Source organism: Marmota monax, unplaced genomic scaffold (genome assembly GCF_021218885.2).
Source record: "Marmota monax isolate L192 unplaced genomic scaffold, Marmota_monax_Labrador192_F-V1.1 WCK01_AAM20220418_F8-fsc00126, whole genome shotgun sequence".
NCBI classification, from domain to species: domain Eukaryota; kingdom Metazoa; phylum Chordata; class Mammalia; order Rodentia; family Sciuridae; genus Marmota; species Marmota monax.
In genome coordinates, this window is record NW_026695245.1 from 5,642,880 (window position 1) to 5,656,307 (window position 13,428).

At 36.1% G+C, this 13,428-nt stretch overlaps 1 protein-coding gene and 1 non-coding gene across 5 annotated transcripts in view; both read left to right on the top strand.

Moving 5' to 3' along the window:
- LOC124085882 (phospholipase ABHD3) overlaps positions 1-13,428 on the top strand; it is a 73,279-nt gene that overhangs the window by 38,882 nt on the left and 20,969 nt on the right. For 2 of the 4 annotated variants that reach the window (XR_009226484.1, XM_046433918.2), the window contains exons 5-8: positions 726-838; positions 5,748-5,921; positions 8,430-8,478; positions 8,557-8,722. Coding sequence is in view for 3 of the 4 variants with exons in the window: in XM_046433918.2 (XP_046289874.1) it covers positions 726-838; positions 5,748-5,921; positions 8,430-8,478; positions 8,557-8,722 (502 nt within the window). In the remaining variant the exon portion in view is untranslated. Of the gene's footprint in view, positions 1-725; positions 839-5,747; positions 5,922-8,429; positions 8,479-8,556; positions 8,723-11,569; positions 12,424-13,428 lie in introns of those variants that run through there. The other 2 variants (XM_046433907.2, XM_046433936.2) reach the window with 2 other exon arrangements.
- On the top strand, positions 3,896-4,086 carry LOC124086047 (U2 spliceosomal RNA). The gene has a single exon (XR_006849695.1). It is a non-coding gene; the product is annotated as a U2 spliceosomal RNA (small nuclear RNA).

Below are 13,428 nucleotides of genomic sequence, written 5' to 3' on the forward strand. Positions count from 1 at the left end.
TCAGCCACTTAGACCCTGTCTCAAAATAAAATAATAAAAAGGTCTGACTTTAGATAGGACAAAGGGGAGTGAGGGAACATGGGGTAGGAAAGACAGTGGAATGAGATAGACATCATTACCCTAAGTACATGTATGAAGACACGAATGGTGTGACTCTACCTTGTGTACAACCAGAGACATGAAAAATTGTGCTCCATATGTATACTATGAATTGAAATGCATTCTAATGTCATGCATAACAAATTAGAATAAATAAATAAATTTTAAAAAATAAAAAGGTCTGGAGAGATATCTCAGTGGTAAAGCACACCTTGGTTCTATCCATAGTACCATTCCCACCATACACACACACACAAAAAAAAAATCCATAATTCTACTTTTTCTTCCTATATTGACTCTTCTTCTTAAGGTAGAGACACATTTGAGTGTAGTAAATTGTATGTGTTTAACGGAAGGTGTTTGTAATGGTTCTGTCCCATTTGCATCAAGTCTTCTTGCATGTCCAAAGTCTTTTTGTTAGTACCAACCCAATTCACATTCACTCCAAATGGCACATATATGTACTGCAAGATAGAAAATGAAAAGCTAAACTACTATTAAGAGAATGTGCAAAGATTTTTTTTTCATACTGATGACTTCTTGCTCATTTTTTTTAACACTTCTGCTTTATACAAATCATTAACCTCACATTTTAATTTTTTTGCTCTACTTGTCACTGCTTGCAGACGCCAAGGACTTACTGTTGTGCTAACACTGAAGACTTGGAGACAGTTATTCACCATGTCCACAGCCTGTACCCTTCTGCTCCTTTTCTGGCAGCTGGGGTTTCAATGGGAGGGTAAGGTTTTCCCTTTCTAAAATACCTAAGAGGGAAGTGTTCTTATTAGCTACCTCCTAGACGTGTTAACATAAGTGTTTTTTATCATATCTTATCACGTGTTTGAAGGAAGGAAGGAATTAATTTGGGTGAAGTTTAATATTTTCCTTCACTGTTAGTCTCTATGATCAAAGGGTACCAGTCTTTTCTCAGGGCAGTCCCGCTTTTGTGAATCTGAACCCCACAAAGCTGATTTGTATCACATTGCTACCCCATTGGCCTTCTGGTCTCCATACCTTCCCCACCATTGCTGTGGCTGCATCCTCCTTGAATACTGGGGAAGCTGAACCTGCAGCATGATATTTGCTGTGAGCATGCTGTATCATAAACATAGACCAAACACATTTGTGTCTTTCCACAATGTCAGAATTTATGGAATAACAGTAAATTCACAGGCTATACCACTTCTATCAGTGTTGCTAAACACTTGTCCTTTACCTGGCAGACATAAGCTGGACAATCACAGGTTCTTTTATTCCAACCTTAATTCCTAGTATCTGTAATACTCAAGTCATACATCACACTTTACACGGATATATATATATATATATATATATATATATATATATATATATATATATATATATGTGTGTGTGTGTGTGTTTCAGAAAGGCTAAGAAAGAGGGCAGCCACGGGGGTTCAGAAGGCTGAATTGAGAGGAAAAGCAGAGAGCTGATATGAATGCAAAGAATCACTGTAGGTGATCAGATAAGATTACTGAATCAGCCAAAGAACTGACAGTTCAGGGCACAGAACTGTCAAAGCACAGGAATTTATTCTAGGCCAAGGTTTGGACATCAGTAGTTTCACATTGTCAGTGTGGTGTGTCGGCTTAAGATGTTGGCCTGGAGTGGGACTTGCATGGTCATCGAGGGCAGGAGAAACTGCATTCTGTTAAAGCCTGGGGACAGAGATTCAGAGGTGGAAGGCTGTGGTGATTTTCCTGGGCAAGGCCCATGTTGAGTGACCAGCGATCGGGTCAAGTTTCTGCTGAGCCCAGTCTCAGGGTGCTCCTCTTTTTATGGGTCTCAAGTGAGGGGGTTGCATCACTTGATGGTTTATGTGTTTGACAAAGTTGTGGGCCTGGCTTTTCCAGTATGAGTTCGATACACCCATGCATCCCTGTGCTTCTAGTCAATTTGATACATTCACCGGTGGTCATTCATATTAGCGTTTATTTATCAGTTTGTGTCTTATGATTGTGCCATGCAGACGGTGGTGGTTTATTTGTACAAAGTGTGGTGTTGTTCCACCTCAGCACTTAAACTCAAAATGGAGTAGCTTGTGACAAACTACTGCTTTATAAAATGGAGTAACAAAGGTTTAGGCACAGTCTGAAAATAGCTGTTCTGTACACCGTGTACACTCAGCAGAGCCTGATCTCCACAATGTGCATCACTCCAAGTCACAGAAATTCTCAAGTGGCCTTCCAAATTATTTTTTTCATAGGTGGTATTTTGTTTTGTTTTGTTTTGTTGCTGGGCAGATAGGCCTAATGTGGAATGTTCTCCTAGAAACTGAAATTTTGTTGTTAATCCTCTAATTCCAGCTGGTGCTTTATTATAATGGTTTGTGCTATTTGTCATTACATTAGAGCTTATTTGGAACTTTTATTTGCCATATTTAATATTTAGGCTTATTTCTACTAATTATGTATTTTTGTTCTAGTGAGAGAGAGCTTGAGGAAATTCAAAATTTTATTATCTAGCTTTTTATTGTTTCAGATTCCCTACATTATTGTCCAAAAACTACCTTCTAATGCTGGGGATCAGGGCCTCATGCATGCTAGGCAAGCATTCTACCGCTAAGCTATACTCCTCCAGCCCCAAAGGTACTTTTTAAAATCAGTTAACACTTGAAATTTTAAAAAGATGCTTTTTCTTCATTTTGTAATTGATTTATCTGTCATTTCAGTTTTCACAACATCTTAGGAGTATGTATGCTTGAAAGTGAACAGCCTTTATTAATGACATACTCTGAAAAATAGGCTTTAACCAGAGCCTTTTAGATTCTGATAAACATAAAACTAAGAAGGCAAGAATACATCTGTTACATTAGCATGGAAGGTCTGCCCTGACCTACTAAAGGAAGAAATCTGAATCAATGCAGAAAAAAGGCAGAATTTCTTCATTTTCCTTAACAGACAGAATTTAGTTTCTCTTTCCTTCCCCCCACATAATGTGAAGCCTAAAGGACAGGGTGAGAGCTGAACTTTTCCCCCTTAATCATACATTCTTGACTTTCTTTCTTTCTTTTTCTTTTTCTTTTTTTTTTTTTAAGGCCAGACCTTATATAAACAGGCCCACATTCTTTATTCAGAAGCTCCTGGGAAATGCCTATTCATGCCACACTGAAGCCTCAGTGCTTGAAGGCAGAACTTGACCGTTAGCCTTTACAGCTGGTTGAATATTAATGTCTTGTAAATTATTTGAAAGAAGCATCCTTTCTAGTTGCCTAGCACTGTGACACAGTCCCAACTGGCCTTACAACACTTGGGGATGTGTTTTAATGCTTGACACATTTTTCTTTTGGAGATGCAGCTGACAAAAGCATAGTCTGAGGAAGATTCTTAGGCCCAGTGCCCCCATGGACTCGGTAATCCCCAAGCCTGTGATGCCTGGGGCCAGATGTAGGCTTTGAGCTATAGCTGAGTCAAGTCAGGGACCCCTTGCTACTTTAGATCCAGATTCTAGTCTCCCATTGAGATGGTAAATACGCTTTAAAAATGTATAGCCATTCCAAATATATATAGAAGACAAAAATACACCCCATAAACTCACCATCCAGCTTCAATTAATTATCAGCTCACAAATAATCCTGTTTCCTCAGTAGTATTCTCCTTCCCCACTCCTTTCCAAGTCTCATAATTGTTAACTATATCTCAGACAACATTTATTCATATTTCAGTTGAGTCTAGGGATATAGCTCAGTGGCAGGGTGTCTGCTTAGTATGCAGGAAGGAGGCCCTGGGTTCAATACCCAGCACTACAAAAATTAAGAAATAAATATTTTACTTGGATAATTTCTTGGCCCCTTATCTAAGATCAAGTGTAGTATATGTTCTCATCAGTTTACTATCTCATACATCCTCTATCCAAGAATGATACAGTAAATGGATTTTTGGAGCAGGGAGATGGAATAGGGGCTTGCTCTGTCTAACCCAAGCATTAACCTGGTATTATAGTATCTCCAGGAATGGTGCACAAAAACATTTTTAAAAAGTAAATACATAAATATTTCTAATGTTGTCTCTAAAAAGCAGATTCTCTCTTTTTTAAAAAAAAAAATTATCTTATCCTACCTGAACAAAATTAATGTATTATCAAATACTCAGTCATTGTTCATATTTTCACAATGTCTGTTTATTTATTTGATTTTATAGTTTATTTGATACAGGAGCCAGATAAGGTTCACCCACATCTTGGGATCGGTATGTCTCTTAAGTCTCTTAATCCATGGGTTCTTTCTCCATCTCACTCTCTTTTTTCTTCCTTGTAGTTTTTTTCTTTTTTCTTTTGGTAATGGGGTAAGTAAATGGTTGTTTGTTTGTTTCTGTCAAAGTAAAAGACCTTTTGGGGGGTAACATCTTGGCATTATTTTGCTCCTGAGTAAAACCACGGATTACCTGAACATGTTTGGTCATGTCTCTTCCTAGGTCTTTCTACTCCCTTCCAGCCCTTGCAATTTATATATTTAAAGCCTCCTAGCAATATCTGACCTTCAGCCAAACAAGTAGGACCACCAAAACTAGAACCCTAGAAAAATCCCTTTGCAAGAATGGAAGCACGACCCTTTATATGGCTTAGTGAACCACAGTGCTATATCTAGCTAATAGCGAATATTAAATTTTAAATATTAAAAATTAAATTAATTTTCTAAAGCAACATGTCCACTTTCCTTCTAAAATTTCATCACATTCGCCCTGAAAGTCATTCTTCGGTTGGGGTATGGGGAAAAGAGTGAAGAAGAATATTTCTCCTTATTTTTCCTGTTTTATAACCTGAGCAATTGAAAAAATAATAATAAATAAATATTAAGTACAGAAAATAGAGAAATGGAATTTAGTACATCATCCTTTCTTTTAGTTGACCGTGTTAAGCTTAGATTTTTGAGATTATTAGATTAAATTCAGTTCTTGTCCTTCTTACCAGTATAGAATTAGGAAAACTGATCAAATAAAAGGAAAACAAGGGACTGGAGATAAGCACAAATAGCAGGAAGGAGTAGGAAGAGAAAATAAGTTATTTTAGGCGCCGGTTGCTCTGCCACAACTCAGAAAGTCTAACTCTAGACTGGAGAATCCTCCAGAGCCTTGCTGTAGGGGACACGGGTGTCTCAGCAACTAGGATGGCCACCCAGACCAATTTACAACCTCTGGGATACCACCTGGACATCAGTGGTAGTTTTACAAATTCCCCAGGTGATTCCAATGTGCAGTCATATTTGAGTTCACCTGCGTGAATTTCTCTTGCGTTCTCATGCTTTACTTCATAGAAGGAAACATGTACAGAAATAACTGTATGTGTCCCATCCACAGTATATTTAACTGCATTACACATATGTGTATGAAGTGAAGAAAGAACAGAGATATTTGCTTATGTAAACACTGGTTTATATTTTTCTCCTCTATAATTAGTATAGTCTACTCTTGGAAATGACATATCTTGGGCTGGGGTTGTAGCTCAGGGTTAAAGTGCTTGCCTAGCATGTGTGAGGCACTGGGTTAGATCCTCAGCACCACATAAAGATAAATGAATAAATAAAGGTATTGTATCCATCTACAACTAAAAAAAAGTTTTAAAAAAAGAAATTAGGCATTTTGACAGATATAAAAATTTGTCACCAAGTTTCCTGTTTCTCCTCATTTTAGAATGCTGCTTCTAAATTACCTGGGGAAAATTGGGCCCAAAACTCCTTTGATGGCAGCTGCCACTTTTTCAGTTGGTTGGAATACTTTTGCTTGCTCAGAGTCATTGGAGAAACCACTGAACTGGCTGCTTTTTAATTACTATCTGACAACCTGCCTCCAGTCTTCAGTTAATAAGTAAGTCATCTTTAAAATTTTTTGTCTTGGGGCTGGGATTGTGGCTCAGCGGTAGAGTGCTTGCCTAGCACTGGCAGGACCCGTGTTCGATCCTCAGCACCACATAAAAATAAAGGCATTGTGTTGAGTCCATCTACACCTAAGAAATAAATATTAAAAAAAATTTTGTCTCCAAACTTTTATTTTATTTTTTTTCCTTTTTTTTATTGGTTGTTTAAAACATTACAAAGCTCTTGACATATCATATTTCATGCATTAGATTCAAGTGGGTTATGAACTCCCATTTTTACCCCAAATACAGATTGCAGAATCACATCGGTTACACATCCACATTTTTACATAATGCCATATTAGTAACTGTTGTATTCTGCTGCCTTTCCTATCCTCTACTATCCCCCCTCCCCTCCCCTCCCATCTTTTCTCTCTCTACCCCATCTACTGTAATTCATTTCTCTCCTTGTTTTTTTTCCCATTCCCCTCACAACCTCTTATATGTAATTTTGTATAACAATGAGGGTCTCCTTCCATTTCCATGCAATTTCCCTTTTCTCTCCCTTTCCCTGTCTCCAAACTTTTAGATCACATAACCCAACAGTAAAAACATTTAAGGCATAACACTGTCAATATATGTATATTTGTTTATATATGACTTTACTTTGTACCAAAATATGTTCTATGTTGTGAATGTATGCAAAAATAAAAAACTATAAGCATAAGCTAAACTTATAGATAAAAATCATAATGTTGGGGCTGGGGTTGTGGCTCAGTGGTAGAGCGCTTACCTTGCATGTGTGAGGCCCTGGATTCAATTCTCAGCACTGCATATAAATAAATAAATAAAATAAAATAAAATAAAGGTCTGCCAACAACTAAAAAAATATTTTTAAAAAAGGCATAATGTGGGCTGGGGATGTGGCTCAAGCAGTATAACGCGCTCGCCTGGCATGCGAGAGGCGCTGGGTTGGATCCTCAACACCACATAAAAAAAATAAAATAAAGATGTTGTGTCTGCCGAAAAAACTGAAAAATAAATATTAAAAAATTCTCTCTCTCTCTTAAAAAAAAAAAGTCATAATGTTTCTTTGAGGATCACTGCTCTAAATCACTGTGAAATTATTTCTAACAAACGTCTGGGTGTGGTAGAACACACTTGTAATTCCGGCAACTCTGGAGGCTGAGGCAGGAGGGAGGATTGCAAGTTCAAGGCAGCCTCAGCAAGTTAGCAAGACACGGTCTCAAAAAACAAAACAAAACAAAAGTATTGTGGGTGCAGCTCAGTGGTAAAGTGCTCCTGGCTTCAATGTCCACTACCAAAAAAAAATTATTCTAAAGAACTAAAACATTTTGGAATATGTTAAAGCAAAATTATGATTATGGGCTATTCCCCTAGAATTTCTGTTTTTTGCTAATTTTGTCAGTACTTAATTCTTTCCCAGGTAGTAAGCACTTGGTACTTTCAGTGTTGAATAATACAACTCCTTAAGCATGTGCTTACAAGCATAGTATGTTTTAGAAATAAGAGAATGCAATTCTTGTGCATACTCTTAGCTTGCAGTTATTACACTAACAAAATACTGTCTTTGCTGCATTAATTTTTCTGGAATTCTTTGTGTATCTTCTAACAGTTAAATTGGCATGATAGGGGCTAGGGTTGTGGCTCAGTGGTAGAGTGCTCGCCTAGCATGCAGGAGGCACTGGGTTCGATTCTCAGCACCACATAAAAATAAAGACAATAAAGTCCATCAACAACTAAAAAAATATAAAAAAAAAAATGGCATGATAAAGAACATACAGGTGCCAGGTGTGCTGATGCACACCTGTGAACATAGTGGCTGGGGAGGCTGAGGAAGGAGGATTGAGAGTTCAAAGCCAGCCTCAGCAACTTAGCAAGGCCCTAAGCAACTCAGCAAGACCCTGTCTCAAATTAAATACAAAAAAGGGCTGGGGATGTGGCTCAGTAGTTAAGTGCCCCTAATTTCAATCCAGATATAAAAAAAAAAGAAGAAGAAGAACCGGCAGCTGTTTCTGTTTATTCCTTTATGGTAGGTTGTTATTTTTGGGGGGGATTGAATACAAGGGGTGCTCTACCACTGAGCTATGCCTCCAACCCCTGTACCCCCACTTTTTGAGACAAGGTCTTGCTAAATTGCTGAAGCTGGCCTTGAACTTGTAATTTTCCTGCCTCAGCCTCCCAAGTAGCTGGGATTATGGATGTTTGAGTCCATGCTCAGCTTGCATACTAATTTTTAAAAAATATTGGTCACTTTTCTTGTGCAACCAATCTACAAGACCCTGCATTCAATTTCTAGAACCCCCAACCCTGCAAAAAAAATTACCTTCAGAACAAACATCAATATATTACTTTTACTGTATCTAATTAAACAAATGTTTTTTGAGTGCCAACTTTGTGCCCTGTTCTAGGCTATCTAGTTATTTGTTATTATGTATTTTAGATGTGATTGAGGTAGAAATGATCTTAATTATAGTTCTGAAATTCTTTTGTTCCAGGCACCGCCATATGTTTGTAAAACAAATTGATATGGATCATGTCATGAAGGTAGGAGATAAACTTTATGTAGTACTTTATTTACTCTTTTAACTACAAGAGAATATAAAATTTGTTTTTGTTTCTCAGGCTAAATCTATCAGAGAATTTGATAAGCGATTCACTTCTGTCATGTTTGGATACCGAACAATCGATGATTATTATACTGATGCCAGCCCAAATCGTAGATTGAATTCAGTAGGAATTCCAGTATTGTGCCTGAATTCTGTGGATGATGTTTTCTCACCAAGTCATGGTAAAATTAGCATTTTTGTATCTATTTTTTCATGAATTAATTTTTTAAATATTGTTCTGTTTTAAAAAAAAATGTAATAACCCCGGGCACAGTTGCATATACCTGTAATCCCAGTGACTAGGGAAGTTGAGGCAGGAGGATCAAAAGTTTGAGGCCAGCCTCAGCAACTTAGCGAGAACCTGTCTCAAAATAAAAAATAAAAGGTCTGGGGATGTGGCTCAGTAGTAGAGCACTTCTCTGTTCCATCCCTAGTGCCAGAGAAAAAAATCAATAAATAAAATATCACTCATAATTATGTTTTCCACTATGATTTAAAAAAATAACTAAATACTCACAATTTAGTATCTAAATGTCTCAAATCATGTCTTAAATGTTTTCAGAGTCTGTTACCTAGTCCAGCGATTTCAGAGCATCTCAGAACAAATTAGGACTCAGTATTTTCTTGTTCTCATTTTTATAACCTTTCCTTCTTATCAAATACACTGTTCTTTGGAAAGGTTATGTTACAATATCTTTGCCTCAGGAGAACATTGTCATGACTTGCCTTTTGTTCCTGATGTCCCTGTATAAAAGTATTTGAAGGTTTTTTCCCCTTTTAACCTGGAAGAGAACTTGACACTTAAGAAACATAGTGACCTTGAATATCTCAATGATGAGAGCAAATTTGGGCTAAAAGGTCATATTTGAAGTGAAAACAGTTTTAATTTCTCCCCTAGATACAGCAGAAAAGAAAATTATTCCAGACTCAACTTTCCTGCTATCTTAATTCAGGATATACGAAATTTGACAACGTGAATACCTGTGCATGTGTTTGCCTATTGAAGCAGTATGATTAGAAGTAATCATTATTAGGGCTGGGGTTGTAGCTCAGTAACAGAGTGCTTGCCTAGCATGTGTGAAGTACTGGGTTCTATCCTCAGCACCACATAAAAGTTATTAAATAAAATAAAGGTATTGTGTCCATCTGCAACTAAAAATTAAAAAAAATAAAAAGGAGTAATTATATTAGCTCAAGGATCAATACGCTTGACTTCTGATTTTATCCTAATGAAATTTGACAAAGTATTTTGTGAAGTCTCCTTTCCTTACTTCCCCCCTAATTACTTTAAAAAACACTTTCCCCAAGTACTCCATTAAAAGCAGTTACTATGGACTAGGGATGCAGCTCAGTAGTAAAGCCCTGGGCAAGCATGCATGAGGTCCTAGGTTCAATCCTCAGCACCACACACACACACACACACAAAAAAAAAAAAAAAAAAAGGAAAGAAAATAAGAAAAATACACATTTATTCTGACTCTAAGCATTATATATTGTAAAAAATTCAGAAAATCCCAAATATATATGTATATTTTTATAAACTACCCATTATTATTTCTTTTTTTTAATGGACCTTTATTTTATTTATTTATTTATTTATTTATACATGGTGCTGCTGAGCATCAAACCCAGTGCCTCACACATGCTAGGCAAGCACTCTACCACTGTGCTACAACCCCAGTCCCCCATTATTTCTTTACAAGATCCCATTTAAGCAAAGGTAGTTTTAGATAGCTGAAATGTTTGGCCTTTGACCACAAATCAGAAACGAAAACTCTCAACTTTAATATTACTTGACTTACATAGTAATTGTTTAGCCTGCTTTTGTTAGATTAAGTAAGTCTAGTGTTTCTTCATCCATTTGCATACTTCATTGGCCCTACAGCCACAAAAATTTCCCAACATTTAACTTGACCCACAGGGTGAAGTTTAAACTCATTTCCAATTCTTTCCCAAGCTCTTAAAATAGTCTTGCCACGTTGAAATAGTAGACAATTGTCTGCAGTCTGAGAGAACAGGCAGCCAGCATCTTTCACATGATTCAGATGTGGCACAGCCTTTTGTTTTTCTGATATGACTGTAACAGTCAGTGTTAGAAATTTCTGAGTATGGCTGTGGGTGTAGCTCAATGGTAGAATACATGCTTTAGCATTCACAGGCCCTGAGTTCAGTCCACAGGACAAAAAAAAAAAAAAAAAAAAAATTTCCCACTGTGTGAACTCTGAGCATGGGAGAAAAATAAGTAAACTGTAATTACTTTAAAAAACACTTTCCCCAAGTGTTCAGTTGATATTATATAACACATGTAAAATCTGTCATTGGTGGTGAATTATATTTAATATACCAACTATTTTTTGTATATTTTTTATTTGTTCTAATTTTTTAATATATATTCAACTATATTTTCAAAATATACTTTTTATTTTTCTTGACTATAAATACAAATTCAGAGAAAGAGGAAAAATTAAAAATAATCTCTGATGTATCAGATAGTTCAGTACCCAAAGATAAATACTGTTACCATTTGATAAAATTTTTTTCTCTCTTTTTTTTTGCGGGGGGGGACTATCTGTGTTTTTATTACATACATTATATTTACAATTTTGAATATTTCCTTACAACCACCAGTGGCCTCTGGAATCTAACTTCATATAAAGTTATCTAAAGTCATACATATGAATTCATAGCTCTCACAAAAATACTAAGATTATTTTCAATTTCTCAAAACAAGATTCAGCCTATACTTTTGTGTTATGATGAAATCTTAGGTTGATTTTTTTTTTCCAAAAATGGTGGTTCAGTACATGACTGTAAACATGAACTATTATAAGAATGTAGATGCTTGATATAATTAGACTCATTCCATTTAGCCATACTCATTGCAAATATTTTTTTAGATGGCATTTTGCTTTATATTGATGAGAAGTTATAAAGGTATATACTTTTCCTAACAAAAAACAGTAATGATTCTTTCTCTCTCTCTCCTCTCTCCCTCTCTCTCATACTGCCACCCGTGTTCTTTCTTCAAGCTATTCCAATAGAAACTGCTAAGCAAAATCCTAATGTTGCTTTGGTCCTTACTTCTTATGGAGGCCATATTGGTTTTCTGGAGGGAATCTGGCCAAGGCAATGCACTTACATGGATCGAGTCTTCAAGCAGTTTGTGCAGGCCATGGTTGAGCATGGACATGAACTCTTTAACATGTAGCTCTTTGTGTGCGTTATGTCTGAAAACCATTGTAAAGGCAACTCAGCTTTGTGCACAAATTTTAACTACTGTATATAAAGCAAATAAGCCAGCAGATGGGTGAAGAGGTCCAGAATGACATGCAAAAACTACTTTTTAGGAAAACAAAACAACTTTGTAGCAAGAAATTAAATATAGTTTAGATTATTACTTATGTAGATTTTATTTTTACTATGCCTTACCAAGTATGCCCTTAAATAAAGTAGTCCTTACCTACATGGAATTGCACTTAACCAAAACTATTGTGTAAAAAGATTTTAATTCCTCAGGGTTTTAATTTAGGCTAGTTTTTTAGATTACTTATTTTAGGTGACTTAATGGTACTTTAATAACTGTTAATAGATTTTGGTTATTTGAATGTAAGTTATAAGTTGGCACATTCCTAAGGGTATTTATACTTTAATGATGATAACATGAAAACTGAAATAAAATACAATGCGCTAAATCTTTTATGTATTTTTACTTTAAAAGGCAAGTGCAACAATGTTAGACTGACTTCTGTACATGTTCTTTTACTCTGATAACATTAAATTAGCACTGATTTGTTTTATAATGATTATAATTTACATGCTTATTTTTAAAATAGTATATGTGCATACATATATATCATATTAAAATAAATTCTATCATTTTAAATTGTTTCTCTGTGAGTTTTTTAATAAAAAGGGCCCAGAAAGTAATTCCTAGAAAGTCATTTATGATAACTTCATGAATGCATTAGTAAGAAACATTAAAACTGTTTTGCTTCACTGTTTCCAGAATATTAGTCTCACCTCATTTATAGCAATTAAGAATACTTTAAGCTATAGGAAACTCAACAGGGCCTTAAGGAATAATAATATTTAATACGGGATGGGACATGTGGCTCAGTGGTATAATGTGTGCTCAGCATGCACAAAGCCCTAGGTTTGGTCTCCAGCACATATATATATTTAATTATCTTGCCATTAAGATATAATAAGAACCCTGTCTCTAAATAAAATACAAAATAGGGCGCTGGGGGTGTGGCTCAGTGGTTGACTGCCCCTTAGTTCAATCCCTGGTACCAAAAAAAAAGGTATAACAAGAAGTCTCCTGGTTGGCACAACAGGGCTAGTGCAGGGACTTACCAATGTCATCAAAGACTCAAGCTCTGTTACCACCCATCCTTAGCAGGATGGCTAGTTACCTCCTAAATGCAGTATAGCTGCAGCAGCTCTAGACATCACATTTGTGTTTAGAGAAGGAAAAAAGGGAAGGAATGGAGCCTAACATATCTACCTGCCCTTTTAGGAAAGTGAAAGCTTTCCCAGAAGTCTGGTACTTACATACATTAGAACTGTGTCACGTCCACCCAGATTAAGTAGGAGACTAGGAATGCAAGTATGAAACTTTTCCAACTATAGTAGAAGCAGGAAAGGAAGAAGGGATTGGCAGTGGTTGTTGGGCTAGCCAGTGAATAGTAACATCTCCCACACCATTCAACATCCCTTCCCTCCTTTTTTACTTTTTGTTTATTTCAACCTGTTTATAAAATACATATAATTTTGCTCCAGGTATTGCATTAAGATAACCATGTACTAAATATGTGTGTGAGTACAAAATTATTTACTAAAAAATTAGAGTACTGATAATGTATTTGTAGATTCCCTCAATACTATT